Consider the following 24,125-nt stretch of genomic DNA (forward strand, 5'->3'; position numbering starts at 1 on the left):
AGCGATATATACATGAATGTGGCTATCAAAACTAACACACACGTACACACAAACTAACACACACACACACACACACACACACATCATGTAAAAACACACAGTAAGAAAAGCATAACCAGCGAGGGCTTTGTGGGTTATGATATGGCTTAGTGTTGACGGTCCATCTGGGATTTGTGCATACATATTTTTTTTTATCTATAAGCATTTTTGGCTGCCAATAAAACTTGTAAGTTTTTTAACAACTTGCAACTGTTTTAAATGCTATTCTGTAAACCGAGTTTGTAGCAGTTGCAAGTTATTAAAAAACTTACAAGTTTTATTGGCAGCCAAGAATGCAATTAAATTCAGCATCTTTAATACCTCAAAGATTCTAGTGAAATGACAGGACTATTATTCCAACAAAATTTAAATTTGAAACAAATATGAAATTTAGTAATGTTTATTACAGCCTGGATAATAAATTATTAAAGACAATTGAAGCCAGAAATCAAATGCATAAGACTTAAATGAAAATTACTGAAAATTTATCCTTTATTTATTTTTAATTTGTGCATATTAATACCGCAAGGCACTTGACACATTTTAAAATTTAACATAAATCTGCAACTGAACGCTGTAATCTGCTATGTTTTAAATAGCCTTGGAGAAAAACGATAAATTTCAATTTTACAATGTGATTTGAGATGCCTTATCTAAATATTTAACATGCTTAACAAAAGAAATAAATTTATTTGCTTAAATCAGTTTTAAAATTATCAAAAGATTGTTGTTTAATCAAAAAGATTTTAGTTTAATTGGAATTAGGCTGTTTAAACACCTTTAAACATGTCAAAGCTGCCCGTAGCTATGCAATTATTTTCACATCTGAATATGAATATGAAATAATCGTGTATTTTATGCCAATTTTGTGTGTGTGTCCGTGTGTGTTTTATAAATGGTTTGGCAAACACATCATATGCAATTTCAGCTGTTACACACACTCACACACCCACTTGTCCATTTTGATGGCTCTCAGTTTAGTTGTCAAGTGGCCAAAAACTGTATTTTTTGGCAGCCCATTTAAAACAGTCAGTTTATAATTTGCATTCATCTCTCTCTCACTCTATATATATATATATATATATATATATATATCCGTCTCTCTCTCCCTCTCTTTGCCGCTTTCTGATGCTCTTTTAGCCTTAATTTGTCGGCTCGAACATTTTAATTAAACCACGCATTCATTCTTAATTACAAACATTTGTCTTTTGAGTGGCTCCGGATATGGATATAAGCAGTAGCAGACAGCAGCAGCAGGCGGCAGCATGCTGCATGTTAAATGATATTACGCATACGCCGCGTTAAACCGAGCCAAAAATAAAATGCGGAAATTACCAAGAGTGAGCCAAAGCTGTGGGGCGATGTCTGACTGTGTCGTAGGGCGCGGAACTGCAATTAAAAGCCAAAATTGTTAACAGCAAATTCTCGTCTGCTGCTGTTGCTGCTGCAGATGTTGCTTCTGTTGCAGTTGCAGTTGTTGTTGCAACGTTGTCTTTTGCGGCGTAAATATCTGGCATAATTGTTTTTACAAGCGCCCAGGGAATTTATGAGAACATTGTTGCCGAAATCCATGCCACAAAGCATAGTTGAGGGGAGGAGTGGGAGAAGGGGTTAAAGGAAGGGGAAGGGCAAGTAAGGAAACACATTTTCATTGCCTGCCTGCAGCTGCACTTAGCGGCTAAATCAAGTGGAGCATTTCCTGAGCACCACATTGGCAATTTGCCGGCACTGCGAAAATGGAAAAAGAGCCATAAATGTTCTCACAAGTGTGTGCGTGTGTGTGTGGATAATGGCTGCCAGAGCGCAAGCATAAGACAAATCTTTGAGGAAAAGGTTGGAAAGGAATGGAATGGAAAATGCTCGCATGTGCGACAAAACACAATAAACGACAGTTGCAAAGTTTCCGCTGCGCCAAAAATTGAAAAGCTTCTTAGCAATAGTAATAGTGAAATGCGGAACTGGAAGTGGAAGTAGGAATATAGAAGTAGTTGTATACACATCAAATACTTGAAACTTATGTGTGCTGTAGTTCTGTGCAATGACTGCTGACTGCTGACTGCAGCCACCGTCGTCAAGCCAACTGAAGAGTCAGCCATAAAGTGCGAACAGATCCCTGCTACACTCAGAAAATAAATCGTTCGAAATTTCAGAAATGAACTTGAAAACTTGATAGTTTTCAGAAATGGAATTGCATTTATTAAAAAACTTTATATTTTTTTTGTGCAATGTGCAATAAAATTTTCTCTCTGGGCTGCTTGGTTAGAATTGGAATAATGAATTTATAAGCTCTCTGAATTATGTCTGTACTAATGCTTAATAATAGTTTAATTAACAAGCAAGCCAATATAAAAAGAGACATTGAAACCATTTGCAAATTGAGCATCCTGCTGCTAAACTGTAGAAAAATCTACACTGGACTCAAGAAAATAAATACACTAGTTTTGAGAAGAACACAACCTTGTGGAAATATACTTACTGAATAATAAGCTGAGTGAGCTGAGTGTGGAGACTTTTTTTCGGAGTGTACCTCTGCAGCTTTACATTTACCGTTAAATTCCCTATGCTCGTTCTCCTCAGCTGTCGACAGCTGTTGACAGTCTTAAAGCTCTCAACTTTTGCTGTGTGTGTGTGTGTGTCCGAAAGTTGCTCAACTTGTTACGACAACAGTCGCAACAAGAACAACAACAACAACAACAACAGCTACAACAACTCCAACAAGCAATAAACATTGCAAAGCTAGTATCAAAAATACATATTCGTTAGGAGTAGCAAACAGTTCCTTTCTGCGCTGCCACCTGGCAGCAAAAGTTGCGTCAGTTTTGTTTGTGTTTTGGGTTTGCTGATTCCTGGAGCGTTGCTTTTGCAATCGATATATTTGAAAAGCGTGTTTGTTTTGAGGGTGTTGAGAGGGGGCGGCTGGCTGATTGCACGCAAGTTGCGCTGCTGCCGAGCAGAGCCAACGGCTAATGGATTCGGCATTAAGCTTGGCAGCTGCCAATTTGCTTGGCTGCCCATAAACAAACCCCAACCCCCAAACCAATTCCCTGCAGCAAATCAGCAAATTTTGATGTTCAAGTTTTGGCAATGAATTTGGTCTCTTGGCCCTCATGACTTAAGGTACCATAAATCACATTGTGTTTCGACCAAATTGAGAATATTCCCGAGTTGTGTTTAAATGCCGGCTACTCGTAAATAATATTTATACAACTACCTAAAACAGCGTAAATCTTATCTGAACTTTAGCGCTGATTTTTATTGCCATTCGTTTCTTTCACCTGCTGAACTGACGGCACATGCCACATGCCACGCGCGCTCGTTTCTTTAACCTTTCAACATGTTTTCCGACTGACTTTTTCATGACTCGTGTTACGGTCTCGTTATTTTGGAGCCTTTCTTTCATCAGTTTGGTTTTTAAAGCTATTTTTTATTGTCTTTCCGATCAAATAAGTGTATTTTAAAGTATTTTTAGTTCTTGCCTGAGCTAAATCATCCTTTTCAATTGTTCTTTAGATTTTGTTTGCTCATTCAGCTTTTATGGTTATAGTTTAGACTAGCTACCTAAAGTTTCTCATCTCGCATCTCTAGCAGTAAAATTTAAACACAATTAAATCAGCAATATTTACTCTAAAACTTCGCAAACAACTTTTTATTGCAGTCGAACCAAAGTTTCCTTGACCTTATTTGATATGCTAATCAAAGTTGGCCGAAAACTTTTGAATTCTTAATTTTTGCAATCTAGGGATCTGCTGCGCTGTGACAGCGGATTGGAAAACTATATCATATAGCAGACGAGGGAACAATGAAACGAAATATGAATTTTTGCTGAGAGACTTTTTGCTTCCCAATCAAAAGTTGTTAATATGCTTTCAATATTCTGTCAATCATGTTTTAAAATCGGATTACTATATATATTAGTGATTAAATTAATTTTTTTAAATTTATATCGAAGTTTAAATGGACTCTCTCCTGCAAGGTTGCCAAAGATAGCTATTTTCCAGCTTTTATTTTTAGCAGTTCTCTTTTCTTTGAAGCACGCTTCTGGGCGCAACAAATGGCCTACAAGTGCAGAGTTGCAAAAACTAAATGCAAAAAGTAAAGCATTTCAAATGCTCAAATTGGTATATAAAAATAAAAATAAAAAGTAATTCGTTCGTCGCTTGCGGCCAACTAACTAAAAATAATGAAAAATCCGGCTGGCAGCGAACTAATCCGCTCGCGTTTGCTTGTTATTATTGCCCCAAAGCCAGGCAAACACACAAACCAGCACACCAACATACACACACAAAAATCTCAAATAACCCAAAGCGCATAAGGGCAAAACTTCACATGGAATAAAACAACAACAACAAGAACAAAAACCACACAAATTTCATAAAAATCTCTGAAAAAAATAAACAGAAAACGTGAAAATGTTTCGAGTGCGGCAAGTCGCTTGGCTTTGTTGTGTGGCCTGTGTGGCCATACAAATACTAATCCAATTATTTGAAACAGAACTTATACGCCGCGTATACGCCATGTGTGCTGAGCGAGCCAGCGAGAGAGAGAGAGGGTGCAAGAGAGAGCGAGAGAGCGATAGACTAAAACACTCATACGCAATGTTTGCCAAGCATTTAAATATACATAGGAGACTATATAGTACCATGGCATCCATAGGCATTTTATGCGTGCCGCATGACACAAAACGGAAGAGGGAAACCCCACTAACACACACACGCACAAACACACATACACAAACACACATACACACACACAGAATGAGAAAAAAGGTAAACTTTAGTTATATATGTGGCTGTCGTCGTCTCTTATCCTCGAGTGTGGATGTGTAATGGGCCTGTGTAGATAGGTAAATGGTTTCTAATACTCTGCACACATACACACACACACTCACACACTCACACACACACTCACACACACACCTTGCACGTTTCATTTCATTTCTTGCGCTTTGCGTTTATTCCATTCTGATTGCCTATGCGTGCGTTTTCTGTGCCTTTTTATCCATTTTTACGTGGCAAGTTGAACTTATATTTGTTGCTGTTGCTGTTATTGTTGTGAAATCGTGTGTAACATGGGGGGTATCTAGAGCATTTTTGCCTCGTTGCGTCTCGAGTGTGTTGTGTGTGTAGAATACGCTGCGTATGCGCAATTTCTAGCTTACACGCCCCAATGACAAATGTTGAGCAGTCAATTTACAGCAGCAGCTTCCTCCTGGCTGACTCGTTATGCAGCCTTCTTTAATGTTAAAGCCGATTACGCTTTTATGTCAAAGTCAATTGGATTTTAGCATCCATCACAGCACAAAGCAAAACGACGTCAGATCAAATTGTATGTACCAAAAAAAAAGAAGCCAACTTGGAAATTAAGCTAATGACATACATATGTTTTCCACAACTTGCTATGTGTGTTGCAGAGTGTGGATAATACTCTACTAGAAATGTCAAGAAAGAAGGCAGGAATATTAAAAGAAGAGGTTTACATTTTAAGCGAACTTAAGATGTCATTTAGCTAAGAGCCTGTAAATATATATAGTTAAATAGTTTTGTAGTCGGCAATTTGATACAGTTGGACTTTCCTTGAAGTATGTACAATAAATCTGTCTAACAGCAATGCTTATTATGACTTAAAGTTTCGTCTTATGATTTATAGTGCCTAATCTTGCTTGAAAAACTTTCAAATATTTCAACTTTAAGCTCCCTTGGGGATTGCGATGTGTAGATAAAACTCGACTAGGAAAGTCGTAAAATGCAAGCTTAAAGGCATATTAAACTGATGAAATATAGCTTTTCATTTTAAGCAGACTAAAATGTTATTCGGATAGAGTTCCTTTAAAAAAATTCTGAGTTGTGGTCAGTAAATCTGATTTAGAATATTACTTATTATAATTTATATGACAAATAGTGGATTATCTCTCTTTAATTAACTTCCACCAAGTCATGTAAATATTTCAATTTTTAAACTCTACGGAAAACTCCACTTGAAGATACATTATACATTTATTGCTGTGTTAGAAAACAATTACAAAAAGTGGTCGCGACTCGAGTTCAATTGAGTATTATTGAGTGCAACTTTAGTTGGCCAGACGATATTTGATAGCCCTCAGAATGGGATATTTATCGTTGGTGCAGAGTCCTCGGAAATCGTCGTAGGACAAGTCGTACAGAGCCACACCGCCCAAATTGTTGCTGCGCACATAGCCCGCCTTGTCGGCGGCGGTGTCCGGATCCTCGAAGCTCACCCAGATTCCATTGTCGCCACTCTTATCAGCCGCACGATAGGCATACGAACCGAAACGCTTGGCGGGATCGACGACCCGAGTCAGCGGGGCATTGGCACCCTTGGAGTAGGCATTGTTCTGATTGGGCAACAGGGCGCAGACCTCGGGCCAACTGTAGATGCCATGCTGCTGGGTATTGGTGCCGTCGGGTGCCTCATCCTTCACATGGGACACGGGCGGCAGACCCGTCTCACCCGAATCGTCCGACAGTTTCCACGGGCGGCCATAGGAGGCCACACCCACATTGATCTTGCTGGCCGGGCAACGGTTGCGCAACCAATACGTGACCTGAGCATCCACATTGAACTCGGGATTGCGTTCGCTCAGCGCATAGATGGGCGCCGCGTAATCAGCCAACTCCGGATTGCGTTGCGGCGTAAAGAAATCAAAGGCGGCCAGATTGACAAAGTCCAGATAGTTGATCACAGCGGGCACATCAAAGAAAACTAGACAAATCAACAAGGAAAATTAAAAGTAGAAATTTATGATTGTTGTTACTCGAGTCAGAAAGATTTCAACTCACGTGAGGCATTCACATTGGGCAGCACCGTTGTGGAGAGCAGTAGATTATCGGGACGCAGGGCATTCTTGATGTCACGCAACAGTGAGGTATATTGTTCCTTGTGCTCCTCGGAGCGTTCGTCGACAATGGCGTCGCCGGTGAAGACCTTCTTGAAACCCTTCCAGAAGCTGCCCAGACCGCTGTGCACCTTCTTCGGCTTGTTCTTGGGGAACTGCCAGGCAATGTCGAGGCCATCAAATCCGTAAGTCTTCACCAGGGAATACACTGTGTTCACAAACCTGGAGCGACCTGTGGGATTCTCGAGCAGTTCCATATACTTGTTGGGCAAATCCTTGGCATCCTCGCCGGTCTCAATGTCCTTGTCACCGCCAACGCTGAGCAGCACACGGAGATTGGGATATTTGCGCTTCAAGCGTGTCACCGTACGGTAAAGCCCCTTGCCCAGATCCAAATCCAGCTGCTGGTTCAGACTCATGGCCTTGTGCGAATCGCGCTCAATGCCCGCATAGCCATAGATCAGATAATCGCAGAATTGTAGAGCGGGCTCCAGGTCATCAATCACCAGTTTCCCGAGGCCTAAAATGGGAAAGAAAGAAACTCGTTATACACTTACCAAAATGAAGGGAGTATTTGTTGAAAAAGTCTAGGTAAATTATAGTGCTCAACAATTAGTTCCTTTTTGTTTTAACCATTTACTTTTTGTTGACTCTGTATTATGTTTATTACTTATTATTTTTTAATGAATATTAATTTCCAGCTAACTTTGCTGAACTTTGCACCGTACTTCTCTGCTTCAATCAATCTTCACATTATTCTCTCAGTGTGCTCTGGGGGAATTAAATATTTGTTGGCACTGGTCGTTATCGCCACTCAAGAGACATAGAAAAAAACAAACAAATAAATAAACCTAGTTTCCAGAAATCGCTGATAAGCCGCTGCTTTGTTTCCAAGCCACTCCACACACACTTCTCACATAGATGCTAGTTCTGTGTGTGTGTGCGTGTTTCATCTGGGGGCGATTACGTAAGCACTTTGTTCCACTCACCTTCCTTGACGAAACTGGACGAGTCATAGTAGCAGACCATGTGCCGCTGTGGACCCTGTGGCAGGTGCTGCTGCGGCGGACCCACTTTGCCAGCCAGAACACCACTGGCGAGGCACGCCAGAAGCGTTGCCAGCAATGCCAAATTGTTCATTATTTCTGTCAGCGATGAATTTCGTTGTCTCGGGAAAAAATAAAAAGTTGTGTTTGCCGCTTGGCCGCCGACTTGAAACTGAATACTTGAGCGGATCGAAGCTCTGATCGAAGTGACGAAGGTTGAGCGATGTTGTTGTTGTTGTTGTGTCGTTCATCTTCTATTTTTTTATGTACTTGAGTAAAGCGTGAGTTGATAAACAAAGCAGCATCGAGACACAAACGAAGATTACGAGACAACTTAAGTAAATACAGTGAGCTATTGATGTAATGAATTTTGATTTATTACTTAAAATTATTATAATTATTTATATATATTAACGTCTATGTTTATTAATTCCAAAAGGTAATTCAAATAACAAAATATATAATATTCTACATATATTATTTTTACTTTACTTCATTTAATGTGTGTGACCTTTTTAATTAACTTCACCGTCTGGCAAAAACTTGAGCTATAAAATTTCAAATTTGTTGTGACTTTTTGGGACGCACAGTTGTCACTGTACCCGTTTGTCATGTATAGAGATGTCTGTTGTGGGTCTGTGAATCCATTTAAATGTTGATTTGTTTGTCTGTTTTCTGCTGCGTAACTGGTTGCAATTTCGCACTTAATGTTTGTTTCTAAGCCTAAAAGGCTTTTATTCTCAGACACGTTCAAAAAGGTTCGTTTTCAATTTTTGTCTCGTCGTTTTCTTTATTGTGTTTGTCTGTCTGATGTTTTTTATATTTTTTTTATTTTTGCATAATCGCTGTTCGATCCACTTTACATCTTTCGCACTCTTCGTTCATATTTCATTTGGCTGGCCGTCAGTTTCCATTTATTTTTGTTTTTGCCTGACCTCTCTGTCATCTGTCTCTCTCTCTCTCTCTCTCTCTCTCTCTCTCTCTCTCTTCACACACTTGAGTGTCATAGCTGTTTACATATTCATGGGCATGTGCACTGTGTGTGTGTGTGAGCGAGTTAGTTAGCAGTTGAGAACCCAATTCGACACTTATCTCTCTGCTACGCACAATCAGCCACACGAGCACCGGAAAAGCTAATACATTGAACTAAACTAGACTCCAGTTCCAGCTCCAGTTCCAGTTCCAGCTCAAGCTCCATCTGTCCATTTGCATAAAATGTTTGTTGTCGTTGTGTGACAAGAAGCTGCTCGCAATTTGGTTTTGCTACAGCTGCTGACTTTGGATTATCTTTTGTATCAATGTCAAAAAGTGCATTTGGCTCGATTTCATTTTTCTCTCTGTGCTTCAATTTATATACACTTATTTTTTGCCATGTTAAATTTTTTGTTGTACAAAGCAATTATCACCTTTTTAAGCGCGTCACTTTCATTGCACAATTAAAAGCAATTTGCGTGGGCAACTAATTGAAATTGAAATTGAAATTGCCGCTGGCAGTGTAATTTACATAAGCTAAAAGTGCAAAAAGAAACAACGTTTGCCCCGTCATAATAAAGTATATTACACGCACGAGCTAAGCACACTAAAAAAAACAATATAAAACATAAATAAAGGCTTCAACTAGTCGAAGGCAAATTGAATTTAGTTGCGAAATGTAAACCCAAAAAATATATAATGAAACCTAACCCAATGCCGAAAACTTGCCTTTTTCGCCCTCCCCTCCTGGTCTGGTTGCTCTTTTAAGCTTACGTCGGTTTTAGAATTTTCTGCTGCCATTTCTTTTTTTCCATTTGTTTGTTTTTTTTTTTTTTTTTTGTTAATTAATGGCAAGCCAGTTTGGGCTCTATAACAGCTAAAAGGGTTACGCTAACCTTTTTTGTGTTATTTTAGACCTCTTGCGCTGCTGGGCGTTTCTGTTTTTATATTTTGTAAATTAATTTGGCTCAAGTCGAGCGCAGCGGGCAAAGTTATTACTTACACATTTTCGGTAAAATTACATGCAGTTTAACTTTTAATTGAAATGTTGTAACAAGTACGGCTTTTTGAGGTTGTGGCGGGCCTGTGGGAGAGGAGGGAGGTTTGGGGAGGAGAGCAGCCAGTCTGAAAAACACATGGAAACCCTTTAGATAAGCACTCTTTTAGTTTTTAGCTGCCTGGCCCGGGCAACACATGAAACTTCCTCTGCCTCTGCCTCTGCCTCTCACTCTCTCTCTCTCTCTCTCTCTCTCTCTCTCTCTTTCTCTTTCTTCTCTCTCTCTCTCTTCGACTCCATCTCCCTCTTATATGTGGTATTTTTCCGGTCGCTGTTTAATTAAACGTGCAGCGGACAGCGAGCAGCTGAAAATCTGTGGCGATACTTAACACTCAGCCTGAAAGTCGACTGCACATTTGTATGAAAAGTCAAAAGTGGAGCAGCACAGCACAACACGGATTATTGTTATGTGGCATGTGGCATAGGCATGCCCCTGCTTCCCTTGAGCGCTCAGTATCCGTTAATAATGGCGAAATTATGTTATTGAAAAATTATAAAATGGCCGCCAATTAAATTCGCGCTTAACTAGCACTTGACGTTGCCACCTTGGCGATGATCCCGTGAGGCGATACTTTTTGTTACGATAGCTGCAACTTAGCTTATATTTGTTGAAGCTTAGTTCCCTATACACAGTATAGTACTTACAGGATTCAAGAAACTACAAATATTAATGCAGTTTCCGTATTTTGGACTTATAATTTATTATAATATCTTTAACATTTGAAAAAGAATTGAAAACAATTAGAATTTCATTTCGAGAACAGCTTGGATATATATTACAATTGTTCATTTTTATTATGCAAATTTATAGATTCTAATTTAATTTATTATGATAAATTGTAATAATTTTATTTATTATAATTTATTTAAGATAATCTTTTAAATAACGAAAAACATATTTACTTATTCTCTTCTGTTCTGTTCTGATCTGATCTGTTCCTGTAAGTGACACCTTTAAAAATTATTAAATCTCGGTTCTGAATTTCAAACGGTAATTCTGCGGTACCGTTTCCGGTTCTTCTGTGACGCCCTGCTGCAAGTATTAAAGATTAGTTATGGGTGTTTACTGAGCTGCAGTTTTTATTAAATTGTATGCAGGACCCATCTCTAACAGGGGGGCAGGGGTGTGTTCAAGAGTGTGGAGTATCGAAATCTATTGCATGAGTCTGGTGGGGGGGGGGGGTGGTGTTTGCAAGGTGGGAAGGGGAAGGAGCAGCGAACCGTAACCAGAACTCGCTCATAACTTTGCATATTAAGCTGTGCAGGGAAAACACTCGAATAACTTTGCTGGCAGCCCGCAGCTTATGCTTTTGGTTGTTATGGTTGTGGTTGCACCACCATAACAATGATAAGAGAGAAGGGAGAAGGGTGAGGGGGAGAGATAAGAGACGCGGGTAGGTACAGAGTATAGAGTAACGGGCTACAATAACAAGATCACGCTGCAATCCCAAAAGCTCGCAAATGTATTCATTTGCAACCAATGCAATGAGGACGATGACAAGGAGCAAAGGGTGGGAGGGGGATGAGATTGGGATTTGGAGTGGGATTTGGGTGCGAAAAAGGACATGCAGTGTAAGCCGCAACGAGTCTGTGAACAGAAATTTACAGTATGTTGCATTTCCCGTGGCTAACGACCGTTTGGGCGACTCGTTGATATTTGTGGGCGTGGCAGTCGCCAGTAGGTCCACAAAGGTGATTTGTGTGTTCGCCCATTTTTTGCAGCTGCAGCAACAGCATCAACAGCAACATATGCAAATCACTCACTCAACCGTGAGAAGAGAAACGGGCTAACCAAAACCCAACACCAACACCAGCACCAACACCAACACTACATATCACAGACACATACACACACACACACACTCGCACACACACTTTTTGGCTGTGCATGAAAGTTAGCTTACGAGGCGAATGATTTATTAAAAAGTGCTCGTAAAAATGCACAACACACTCGACAAAAGAAATAAAAAACAAACACTGCAAAAGTGAAACCCTTCAAAAATAAAAATAAAAAATAAAACAAGCTAACAGTATTTACACAAGTGCGAGGAGTGCGTGACTAACAAATACGCCAACTTATTTATAAATTCAGGGAGTACTTGGCCAATCCACCTTAGTTACTTCAGAAACTGTATATGTATATTTTTTCAGATTGAGTACGCTTATTCTAGAAAGAAGAAGCTTTACACAATTTTGTTTTGTGTAGAATCCCAGACAAGTGAAACATTAAAAACATTAGTAGACGTTTAAAGGTGTACTTCAAATGAAAACACTTTGCTTTTGGCTTTCATATTGCTGTGAGTTAACTATTGTATACTGTTTCAATAAAGAGAAATGTAAGGCTGAAAATATTCTTGCCACTTTGCTTAAATTCATTTTTCGATTAAGACACTGCTCTCCAAATCAACCTTTGCTGCATGCCTTGCGCTTTTAAAAGTTTCATATTTTGAGTATATTATGTTCTGGTAATTGAAACAATTCGTTTGCTCTGCAAAACAAAGCTGCTGGCAAAACTATCCATGTTCATATCTCAGTAGAAGCAGTCGTTGTGGGACTGGTATTAGCTGATGTGTGTACATACATCACTATAGTATGTGTGTGCTCTGCAAAAATGCATGAGAAATCGCTATGGAAATAAACAGGAGCAGCAAAATCTACAGAAAAAGCAGCAAACTACTAAAAGTAGATATGAAATTTTTAAAGTCTCTCACTCGAAACAAACAAAATGTTATGCAATTTTTCTCAACCCAGCACTCCACTGGCAGCCGTCGCTTGGTGTGCAAAAGGTAGGGGTTGAAGAGCTGAGAGGGTTGGGAGTTGAGGGACAGTGACTTGCCAAGTGGCCCCACTTTGTGAGCCCATCCATCAACTGACAGCAGTTGGTTCATTTTTAAGCAATTTTCGCAACCGATATTTTGTGCATGGCAGACAACATTATGGGGCTATCCACAGACAATTCCCCTCTTCAACCCCCAGTCCCATTTCCCTTACTCGTCAACTGTCTTTTCCTGCTGTTTAACCCTGACATGCTGATAGATGAATATATATAGCTATAGCTATAGCTATAGCTATAGCTGCTGCATTTTTGTCCGCCTCAGCAGCAGCTCAGAGTGAAAGACCACATTACCATCTGCATTATTATTATCATGGCTCATCCCGACCCCATCATCCTCTTCATCTGTATCCGTATTCGCATCATCAGCCGAAAATGTGGAGCAACTGTTTGGCTTGGATGCGAATGGACGCGTCTGCCTGCAGGTCATCATTATCATTATTAATTGGCCAGCAATGCATATATCCAGCAGCAATTGCTGCTAATGGTTGTTCAGGTCCAGGTCCTTCTCGAGTCCATTTTTAAACATCTTTTAGTGCATGTTGTGTGTGTTGGCTTACGCTTTGATGTGCCCCGTGTAGTCTACATTCAAGTCTTTAATTTATTATTTTTAATATCGATTTTGAAGTTTTTAGCTTTTTAAATATTGATATCGAGAGTCGAAAGGCTGTCCACAACTGGCGCCCAACGTGGGGCCGCTGAGCTAAGTTTTAATTTCGTAAGCTACAAGTTTAATACTTTAAATCGGTGTGCATTTCATTTAGTCTAATGAGGTTTTATTTAAAGCTGTTTTCATCTTCATAATGTTAAAGAACTTATTGGAGCACAAGTTAAATTATATTCATAAGTTGGACAACTGCAAGTAAAGCTGCAACTTCAATCTTTGAAACTAACAAGCAAATGGTTGAGCCAAAGTTGTGTAATTGATGATGGGCTTGGTTCAGTTATCAAGCAGCTCTTTCTCCCTTATCATCAAGCGCGCTGTAAACTAGAAATAAGCACGTACTTAACAGCAGTTTCCGCAACTCTTTCAACGCAGTGAGTTTTCTACGTCTCTCTCTTTCTCTCTCTCTCTCTCTCTCTCTCTCTGCCCTCTCGCCCCTCTCTCTTCCTTCCTGATCCGTCTTTCATGCAAATTGAGTGCGCGACTCGCATAGCCAAAAATTTAATTTTCAGCTGTTTGAAAAGGCATCGACTTGCAGAAACGAGAGTGGTGAATATGAAATGGGAAATTTGAGTTGGGAAATGAGAATATGGACGCAGATGGGAATGAACAACGAAGGCCAGCGAAGAACACGTTCAGAATGAAAATTTTGACAACCACTGCTGTACGTCGTCTATACGTGTGTGTGAGCACGTGAGAGTGATGTACCACCCGTCCCCCTCCTCTCCACCACCCCCCACACACCACAACACGCACATTTATGCCCCACTCGCTAATATGTATATCGCTCTCACTCTCTCCCTATTTCTCTCTCTTGCTCACCGGCAATAATGTTATGTCCAGCTTTTGCGACGCCAAGCAGGTTGAATAAATGCGCGACAAATTAAATAAGCGGCCAAGTTGACGGTGACCTTGCCCATTTCCTGTCTGGTGTTCTGTTTCCGCTTTGGGGCACGTGTCGCAGTCGCCATTTTTGATGAGATTATTTAGTATCACCTTGCCGCAGGCAGCAGACGAAAACCAGAGTTTATGCGCCAGTTGAAAAGCTGCTGCGCAGCATTTGCTTTTAATTTTCATAACATTTTCTGGCCACTCAACTCGTTCTATCTCTATCTGTGTATACATCTCCATTTCTCTCTCTCACTCTGTTTTTCTCTCTGTCTCTCTCTCTCTCTCTCTCTCTCTCTCTCTCTCCCTCTCTCTCTCTCTCTCTCTCTCTCTCTCTCTCTCTGTATTATATACTTATATATTTTGTATTTTGCACGTGTGCTCGTTTTACTGCGCAGCGCTGCACTTTTCTTTTATTGCACTTTCAAAACGCTTGCAAAGTTTTCCACGCGCGCAAATCTCGACTGCGTTTTATTTTTCAGCCAGTGGCTCTGTCCCAAGGGATACAAAACTTTTTCCAACTGCAATAAACGCTTTTTAAATGTCTTTTTCGAGTGCTCCAAAATATTGATTTTTACTTAACTTTGCCGAAGGCAAAGACTTAAGACAATGGGATTGACATGGCTTCAAAAGTAATGCTAATACAATATTGACTCTCAGTAAATAAATATATATAAAATATAACCACTTAAATTAAATTAAGCCATGTTTGCCTAAGGTTTCTCAAATTGGCTTTTTATTAAATTGAAATTGAGCTCGTTTCAATAAAAATATGTTTGGCTTCTCAACTGCTCTGAGATATTTCAGATAATTTAATATACGACACAGAAAACTTTTGAATTCTTTAAGAGTACTGATGCAATTGCTTAATATACTAATCTAAAATGTTAACGTACTTACTGCCAGCTGGAGCTCTACATTAACACTTATTTCCACTTAAGCCACATACTTATTTCAAGCGGTTTCTGTATTACTGTCCAGGGGGCTTTTTTCCAAAATACCAACACTTGTTCTATTATTGCACCTGTGGGGACTTTATTAAAATAGCTTTTCTCATTTCTGAGTCAGAGTTGCAGCATTTGGAAATATATCGTAGAATATCAAATAAAACAGTGAAATTTCTTCAAAAATAATGACAACTTGATGTGCAGCCAGTCAGAAACCAAACAGAATTTGATATTAAATTCGCAACTGATATTCAAGAAATTAAACACGCTTTCAGTTTGGCTTTATCAGCTGCTAATAATGTGTGTTAGCATTGCTTAGTAACGAACTTTTCTCCCCTCCCAACTTTTAGGGGTTGCCGTGACTACGACCAGAGTTGCCACCGAGCTGAACAAGAGGCGTAGTGGAGTGGGCGACGGAGATGAAGATGAATGTGCTGGGCTTAGAGCTCTGGGTTATGGTTTTGTGTTTTCGGGTGGGTTTTGCTTGCTGCTTCTTCTGCTGCTGCTCCTGCTTGCTAATACTTCCTCCGGCTGCTCCTTGTTGCTCCTTGCTGCTCCTGTTTCTCTTGCCATTCTGCTGGAACGTTAAGCACTCGCTAACGGTCCACTGAACCGGTAATCAAAGTAAATTCACCAAAGCAGCCAACAACTTTTTATGCTAATTTGATGCGTTTCATGTAACATTTGCTTGCTGCCCAACAGTAGGTGTGTGTGTACGTGTGTGTATGTGTTTGTGTGTGTATGTATGTGTTTGTGTGTGTATGTGTGTGCTACATTTTAATAAGCTTTTAAGGGAGAGAAAGCGAGCGGGCGATAGCTTGTCTTACTTTAAGTTGCGTTAAGCGGGTTAAGCACAACTTTTGTAAAGCTAAATACTATTTTCTATTCTTTTTTTTGTGTGTTTTTTTTCTTTTCCGCTGCATTCTTTATACATCTGAAGCTCTACTTAAAACTTGTGCAACTCTTAACGCGACTTTTTCAGTGCTTGCCGCATGCACAGAGTCATGAAAACTCTCAGTAAGAGGGATGCGGTGGGGTGCCTCTCACTTCAAACTATAGAGATACACACATGCTGAGAGTGTTTGTGTGTGTGTGTGTGTGCAAGCACTTGTCAAAAGTCAACTTCACATTATGTCAAGCAGCGTTTTTCCTTCCGTCCTGCTAGGTTTTCTTTTCACACACACACACACATGTAAATATGTATATACGAGTATACATGTATTTAGCCATACGTTTCTTCCACATTTTGTTGCAGCAGACACATTTTGTGGCCTTGTGCGTGTCTGCCACGCCCTATTCTCCTAGCACCTTAGCAAGCCCCTAAGAGGGGGGCCTATCTACACCACCTAACCCTTACCCCCTCTAACCACAATACAGTGTTGCCTGGCATAATGCTACGCTGACATTTACGATATTCCCGGGCATATTTTTTTTCTTTTGTCGGTTTGCCACCCGCCGCTTTTCGTGACTGTTTTATTTGATATTAATGTGGCTTGCTGTTCTTCTTCTTCTGCATATTTTTCTGCTGGTTGCCTTGGGTGTTGCTGTGTTGCATGCCCCTCCAGGTTGGCACATTATTTCCATAGCGCACACACACTTCCAGCGCGGCACTTTTTGTGTGTGTCTTCCGCAACTGAGCCACTTTTTCGTTGCTCGCCTGCCTAATTTGCGGTTGCTGCCACAAGTCGGAGACATTACTTTGAGGCATCTTTTCGAGTGCGTCGCCTCGCTGCTAAAGCTCTGCTCTTGACGAATGGCTTTGCCAGCCCGAAGAACCCATCATTTTTCACAAAAAGTAAAAAAAAAAGCGAAGAAGAAGACGAAGAAATTGTGTCAACCATGCAGCACAGCATAATAAATGCCACTAGATTTATTTGATATCTAAATAGGCTGTCATTGCGCCATTGAGGCCCATGTGAGAAATGTGTATGGCACTTAAGATGCTCTCCTTTTTTCAGCACGACATCCCTTTATAGTTGTGGGCTATGATGTGCACTCTAAAGTTGTTTAACATCTGATTTGTTTAAGTTTTAGCTGTGGAAATTCAAGTTGAATTTCATTGGGCTCTCAAGCAAGTCATTAAAGAAATGACTTGGAATACTTAGCGGTCCGGACTGAGAAGTCACTTAACTAAACTGAAAACGCATCCTCAAAGCACATCATAGCATCATAGCAGAAAAAGATTCCAATCATAATATACTAGACAAACTTATCACCAACTTGAAAGATCCTCAATCCTTAACCCGTCGAAGAATCTTGTTTTCATTCTAAAATTAGAGTTGATGGAAGAGCTGTAAGCTCAGAAGTGTACCCTTAATCGTTCAAAAACTCCCCCATAACAATGACAATGAAGCAGCGCTAAGATAACCGCTCCTAGAATCTGTTTGCATACCAAGCAACAAAAAAATAGTCTACAAATAAATGGTATCTCTTAGTCAAGAACATCTATCGTTCTTCCCCACTTAACTTTAAGCTGCTTTTGATTAACGTGGGGGGGGAGGCAGAAGGGATGTGTCGTTGTTTTGTGGCATATCTACCGCAAAAATGAAATTGATTGATTGGTTTATAAATCAAATGAAATTCAGCGCAACGCGTTGAAAGGCTGCCTGATCCTTTCAGCCTGACTAAGCCATATGGATTTCAACTTCTTTACTTGAAACTCGAACTCATTTCGCATGCCACATGCCGCACTCGACATGATTCGTTTTGCCATTGCCAACAAGTGGGGGAGGCAGAAAAAAAAGTGGCCATATTTATCTGCTGTTGAATCATTTAAGCCGCATTATAAAGGAATGTCAACAACAAGGAGGATTTTAACGTATGACAAAAGCGCAAAAGTTCTGCGACTTTTGTGTTTGCACAAAACTGGCGAATGGGCAGCGACAACTGCAACTCGGCAACTGCAGCTGCAACTGAAACTTTCATCATCTTTTGGTGTTTATTTATTTATGCAGTGCTGCATTTTATTTCATTTCAGTTTATTTTCGCAAGATACTTTTTCTCGTTTTTACTTCAATTTCCTTCATATAACAAAGAAAACAAACAAACAAAAAAACTTCAAGTTAAGTAAAAATATTTCGAAATGGAAGGCATGTTGGGGTCACGAAAAAATATCGCAACTATAACAATAAAATCCTTTTACACACACACACACACACACACTCGCACATCGCACATACTTTTCCTATTTGTTCTGTCACTTCCGGCGGCAACAGGAACAAATAAAAAAGAGTGTTTAAATATATATGTAGCCTATGTATATATTACAAGCAATGCTGTATCTCCCCCTCCTACACCTGCTACTGCTGCTACACTCAGAAAAACAATCGGCGTACAATTTAGAAAATCGTCCAAAAAATCAGAAAGTTTTTCTTTCATTTTAATTCACATTGGAAAGGCTCGCCCAGAATCGATCGAATCGAATTGAACTTTCAGTTTGAGAAATTTATTCTCTATATAAATAAGATGAGCAACACTTGGCGAATTATTAAAATGATTTTTTCTGAGTGTACGTACATTTGCCTACCACATTGTTACCCCGTTTACAGCCCCCGCATACCCCTTGGCCCCATCGTTTCGATCGCCTCGGTTTTCATTGTTGTCTTGCGCCAGCAGCGTTTATTAAATGTCACACTGCGAATTTGCCAACGGTCGCCAAAGGCAAAAGCTGTAGACCCCTTATTGCCCCGCTCCCCCTCGGACTGCACTGCCTCCTCCACTCTCCTATCTGACTATCTGACATCCGTCTCATGGCATTCCGGCCTGGCCATGACGCTCTTGCTCTTGCTCTGCTCTCCCAAAACACAATGGCACTTGTCGCGCTTTGAGATTTCACTCTCTGCCTGCTCCTTGTTGCTCCTTGTTGCTGCTGCTTGTTTTTTGTTGTTTGTTGTTTTAGTTGTTTGCTTGCTGTCGCTTTTGTTTTTTTGTTTTTTGTTGCTGCTACGTCTCGGCTCGCTTGGCATTTTCTATTGTTGCTGTTGTTTACGTTGAAGTTACATATTTTTAGTTGCTTAGTGATACGCACCCCCCACAAACAAAAACAAGGCTTCCCTCTCGCTCGGAAGCACTGCTGACAGCTCCCTAGGCTGTCAGGCAGCCAGTGACAATTTCATTTATTTTACGCTTCCGTTTCTTCCCCTTCCTCTCACTCTCTCTCTCTCTCTCTGTCTGTTTATCTCCACCTCTCAGTGTCCCTTTGACAAATCAAACCTCGTCGACATTCAGATTTTGTTTTTTTGTAGCCCACCTTCAAGCTGCAAGTCCCTTCTCAACTGGCATGTTTTTGCCTTTGCAAAACAGCAATTCAGTTAGAAGCACTTGAATTTATACCCTAACTGGCTGAGAATACGTTACATGCTTTAATTGAGTTGCTAATCTGATATATGACCTAAAAGAAGCTAAAATAAAAAATATAAGCAGAAGGTGCCGCCAAAAGTGAGACTAGCCTAAAGTTAGCTTAATTCTAATTTGAATCCTTTGTAGAGTGCCTTAAGCTGCGACTTTCTGCTACGGTTGATTTTAAATTCCATATTTTTCGTCATCATTGGGTTCATTTTGCATTTGACAAGCGGAGTTTTTTCTTATAGCTTTTCTCTTTTATATTTACATTTCTTTTATATGCCAGCTGATACCACATTGCGTATACGCAACATTTCGTTTGAAATTGCGAATTTGTCTTTTGCATAATGTAATCATAATACAAAAATGAAAAAACTTCTGAAAGAGAGAGAGAGAGAGAAAGAGACTGAGAGCGCGAGAGCGAGAAAAATCCAAATTTGTTTATTTTTAATTATTCTGTATGAAATGAAATTCAATGTCGCCCGGCAGCTGCAAAAATTGTAATTAAATTGCAATGAAAATGAAATGCAATTCTCCAATTAAATGCAAAATGTGGCACATCTTGTGGCAGACAAATGGAAAGAGTGACAGAGACAGAAAGAGAGAAGGAGAGGGAGAAAGCCTTTTAGCTCTTGCCTCCAAGAAACTATGTCCAAAAGTGTGAGTCCTGCAACAAGAGCAAGGCAAATACGTAGCACAAAATATTCAATTACAAGGCAAAATTTAGTGTGGAAAGTGCACACAAGAGGCAGATAGAGAGAGAGGGAGAAACAGAGAGAGAGAGAGAGAGACAAAAAGGGAGAGAACGATAGAAAAGCTTGTGAAAATGTGTATCAAGCAAAATGTAGCCTCAAGTGTTTTGAAGCTGTTGAAAGTATCCGAAAAGGCAGCCAAGCAGGAAGCAAACAAAGTTTCGCCACCAAGAAAAACCTTAATGGCAAAGAGCTAGAGACAGAGACAGAGAGAATGAGAGTGTGACTGGGAGAGAGAGAGAGAGACAGAAAGGACTTCAATGTTTGCCAAGGTGTTGAACACTTGAGAGACCACAAATGTGGCAACATATGCGTTCCACTTTCAATTAGTCAAATTAAATGTACTTGTGGGACTGATGCTGATGTTGATTAACCGCAATTAACCCACAACACTCTGCACTATTTTGGTCCACTCTATTATTCCCCCATTCCCATTCCCATTACTATTCAAATTGTTGATTTAACGTTTTTTTCTCTACTTTTTTATACATGTTTTTGCAGAGCACATCGGAGCCCGTGTATTCACCGACAATGGCCGGCGGCCTGTTCTCGATAGACCGTGAATTCTTTGAGCGGTTGGGAACCTACGATTCCGGATTTGATATCTGGGGTGGCGAGAATCTGGAACTGTCCTTCAAGACCTGGATGTGCGGCGGCACCCTGGAAATTGTGCCCTGCTCCCATGTGGGCCACATCTTTCGCAAGCGCTCCCCCTACAAGGTAAGCTTTGTGTGTGTGCCACTTGCCACATGTGCCAGCCGCAGCAGCAGCAGTAGCTGTTGTTGGACAAACAACAAGAAACACGCAACCAACAACCAAAAACCCAAAAACCGACACATGAATAAGGGACACAGTCCCGTGTGTCCGTCTCTGTCCCTCTGTGTGTGGGTGTTGTGGCAATGTGTTTCTCTCTGTGCGTGTCTGCCACAGTCTTTGGAAAAGCTTTTACTGCTGCTGCCATTGCTGCTGCTTCTGTTGCTGCCTCAATTATCAGCGGTTTACGCTTGACAAAAGTTTGGCAACTCTTGTGTATGTCAATGGCGCAACGGCTTCGTCTCTGTGCATGCCACAGCACATCAGAGGCAGCTGTATACAACTCGCTCTACAACCTGCCACATGCAGCTAACGAACGGATGAACAGAATGACAACCCATTTTCAGAGCTCTGTACAAATGAGCCATTAAGGCGCATCATCAGGGTCAACATGTCTTATTCAGAGGGACAACTTTTATTTTGGCATGACTCCAATTGAATTGCAGCTACCCTATTCGACTTTATCGATAGCAACTAACCAAGAACTATAACAATAAGTATCGAGGTTTATCATCTGGCAAAGAAAAGTCTTAGCTTTTGTACTTGCCACTCAGTTTATATTCATCAAAATATATATTCCCAATTCTATATCGACTATTTAACGCAACTTTTTCGTTTGAAGAGCAACCGATTAATTTATAAAAAATCACTTATATTCGAATGAATAACACAACTCAATTGCATAACTATCGATTGATCGATATCTATATCTATCTATCTAAAGGTTCCGAGTCGATAACAGTACTTTGTAACAGAACCTCCCATAGTGTCCATAAATTCTAAAAACCTCTCTCAATAAGTGCACAACACTCGATAACTTATCGATTAGTCGAGCAGTGCAATTTTGACTACACCTTTCCTATTGTCTGCTTTAAGTAGGATATATTTCATTAGCTGGCACTAACTAGCACAACCTGCTTTACATTGGCCTCACTCTCAGCCACAAGCTTCGCAAAAGCTGCCAAGAACTACACCATAGATACACACCCACACACACACACACATATATATATACACACATACTGGCACACATTTGCTTATACACACTCAACGCATAACACAGTAAACACATAAACCAGAACAAACAAAATTTGGCAAACATCAGGCTAGGCGAGAGCCATACACAATGCATGATGAGGTGGTGGGTGGAGGGGGTGTGCCAAATGTTCGTAGTGTGAGAGTTGGGTTGGGGTTGGTAAACATAGAAGGAATAGCAACCAGCAGTAGCAGTTGCAGCAGTGGCAGCAGCAGCAAGTGGACAACCAGCAGAAACTGGTGCACATGACGTAAACCGACCCATTCAGGTAATTAGGCTGGTCTACCAAACTCTGCCCCCTCCATCTACCCCTGCTACCAGCAACCTGCCACATGCCACATGGCGCATTCCCAGTGGCCAGGCCAGCTGCTGATTCAAGTGCATTGTTTAAGGCTCGAATTGTTTGTCTGCCAAATATTTTCGTTGGCTTTGGTAGCGTTGTTTTCTTCTCTGTTGCAGCCACAAATTGTTGCCAATGTAAATTCAACTCTTAACTCTCCCTCTTTCTCTTTCTCTCTTATCTCACGCTCTTTTTTATCTTTGTCTGCTTTCTTTTGCAGTGGCGCACGGGCGTTAATGTGCTGAAGAAGAACTCAGTGCGTCTGGCCGAGGTCTGGATGGATGATTACTCCAAGTATTACTATCAGCGCATTGGCATGGACAAGGGCGACTTCGGCGATGTCAGCGATCGCAAGAAGCTGCGGTAAGTTGCCACAGATACAATACTAAAGATCAGTAGAAGTAATTTATATGAAGTATTAACTGCAGTTCGAGTCTAGAGGTCAATTCATGATTAAAAGATTGAATTTTAACATTTAAGTTGAGCCAGAACCACATTTTCAAATTTGAATGCAGTTTTAATGTAGAGTATATTTATTATGGTACTATATGGACTAATAATATCGTTTTCTGTAACTGGTTCTTACAAAAAGTGTTGAATTTCGGTTTCGGTTTTCAATTGCAATGGAGAGAGTTGTGGTTCTGCTCTGATGCCCTCCAATGGATAAATAGATAAGCCATGTTTTTCTCACTTTCATTTTGATTTTCACATTTACAGCGAGGACCTGCAGTGCAAATCCTTCCAATGGTATCTGGACACCATCTATCCGGAGCTGTTCATACCGGGCAATGCGGTGGCGAATGGCGAGGTAAGTTTACGCACATGTGGCGTGTTCACACACACACAGCAGTGGCATGTGGCATGTTGTGGAAAGCGGCTATACCCCAGTTAAACGTGATTTGGGTCCCACTTACCTGGCATGTAAAACAAAAAACTACAGCCCCAAGACTAACCCATTAATGAGCCAATTTGATGGCTATAACCAAGACTGGAAACGTAAACAAACAAACACACACACATAATATTTCCCATTTCGCAGATAAGGAACTTAGGTTATGGCGGTCGCACCTGCTTGGATTCGCCGTCTGGCAAACGCAACCTGAAGAAGGCAGTCGGTTTATATCCGTGCCACAAGCAAGGTGGCAATCAGGTTTGTTACCACCACCAACAACCGCAACTAGAGCAACAACAACAACAACAACGACGGCACTGCGACCGCCACAAACTCCGTTGAAGCACAAAACCGTTTTGATATATCCTCAATATATTTTTTTCTCTCTTCTCTCTGCTAATACCAGCCTGTACAGCCAACCCTCGCTTTCTATTCCCTAATTACTAATTTGACTAATTCAAAGTTTGGGTTTCTGTTAATCGATCAATTTGTGGAGCAGCGATAACGATATCGATAACATCATCATGCAGAGCAGCTGCACCCGATTTCTAATCCCGTTGATATTGTGTCCTCTCTTTCTCTCTATGTGTATCTGTTTCTATCTCATTCACTCACTCAAACTCGCTCCTATTCACTCACTCTGCCATATGAC

General features: G+C 40.5%; 2 protein-coding genes across 3 annotated transcripts in view; one reads left to right on the forward strand and one right to left on the reverse strand.

The window, feature by feature from the left end:
- LOC6569052 (putative polypeptide N-acetylgalactosaminyltransferase 9) overlaps window positions 1-24,125 on the forward strand; it is a 77,455-nt gene that overhangs the window by 48,993 nt on the left and 4,337 nt on the right. The window contains exons 7-10 of one of the 2 annotated variants that reach the window (XM_032741169.2): window positions 20,894-21,112; window positions 22,802-22,944; window positions 23,299-23,389; window positions 23,621-23,731. In XM_032741169.2, coding sequence (XP_032597060.1) covers window positions 20,894-21,112; window positions 22,802-22,944; window positions 23,299-23,389; window positions 23,621-23,731 — 564 coding nt within the window. The remainder of the gene's footprint in view (window positions 1-20,893; window positions 21,113-22,801; window positions 22,945-23,298; window positions 23,390-23,620; window positions 23,732-24,125) is intronic. The other variant, XM_032741170.2, reaches the window with a different exon arrangement.
- Window positions 6,014-8,141, reverse strand: LOC6569053 (imaginal disk growth factor 6). Its single transcript, XM_001995267.2, has 3 exons — window positions 7,882-8,141; window positions 6,837-7,412; window positions 6,014-6,759 (listed from the first exon to the last, which is right to left on the reverse strand). The coding sequence occupies exons 1-3, from the start codon at window positions 8,030-8,032 to the stop codon at window positions 6,107-6,109; spliced, it is 1,380 nt and encodes a 459-aa protein (XP_001995303.1). The 5' UTR covers window positions 8,033-8,141; the 3' UTR covers window positions 6,014-6,106.

Source organism: Drosophila grimshawi, unplaced genomic scaffold (genome assembly GCF_018153295.1).
Source record: "Drosophila grimshawi isolate 15287-2541.00 unplaced genomic scaffold, ASM1815329v1 contig_1367, whole genome shotgun sequence".
NCBI lineage: Eukaryota > Metazoa > Arthropoda > Insecta > Diptera > Drosophilidae > Drosophila > Drosophila grimshawi.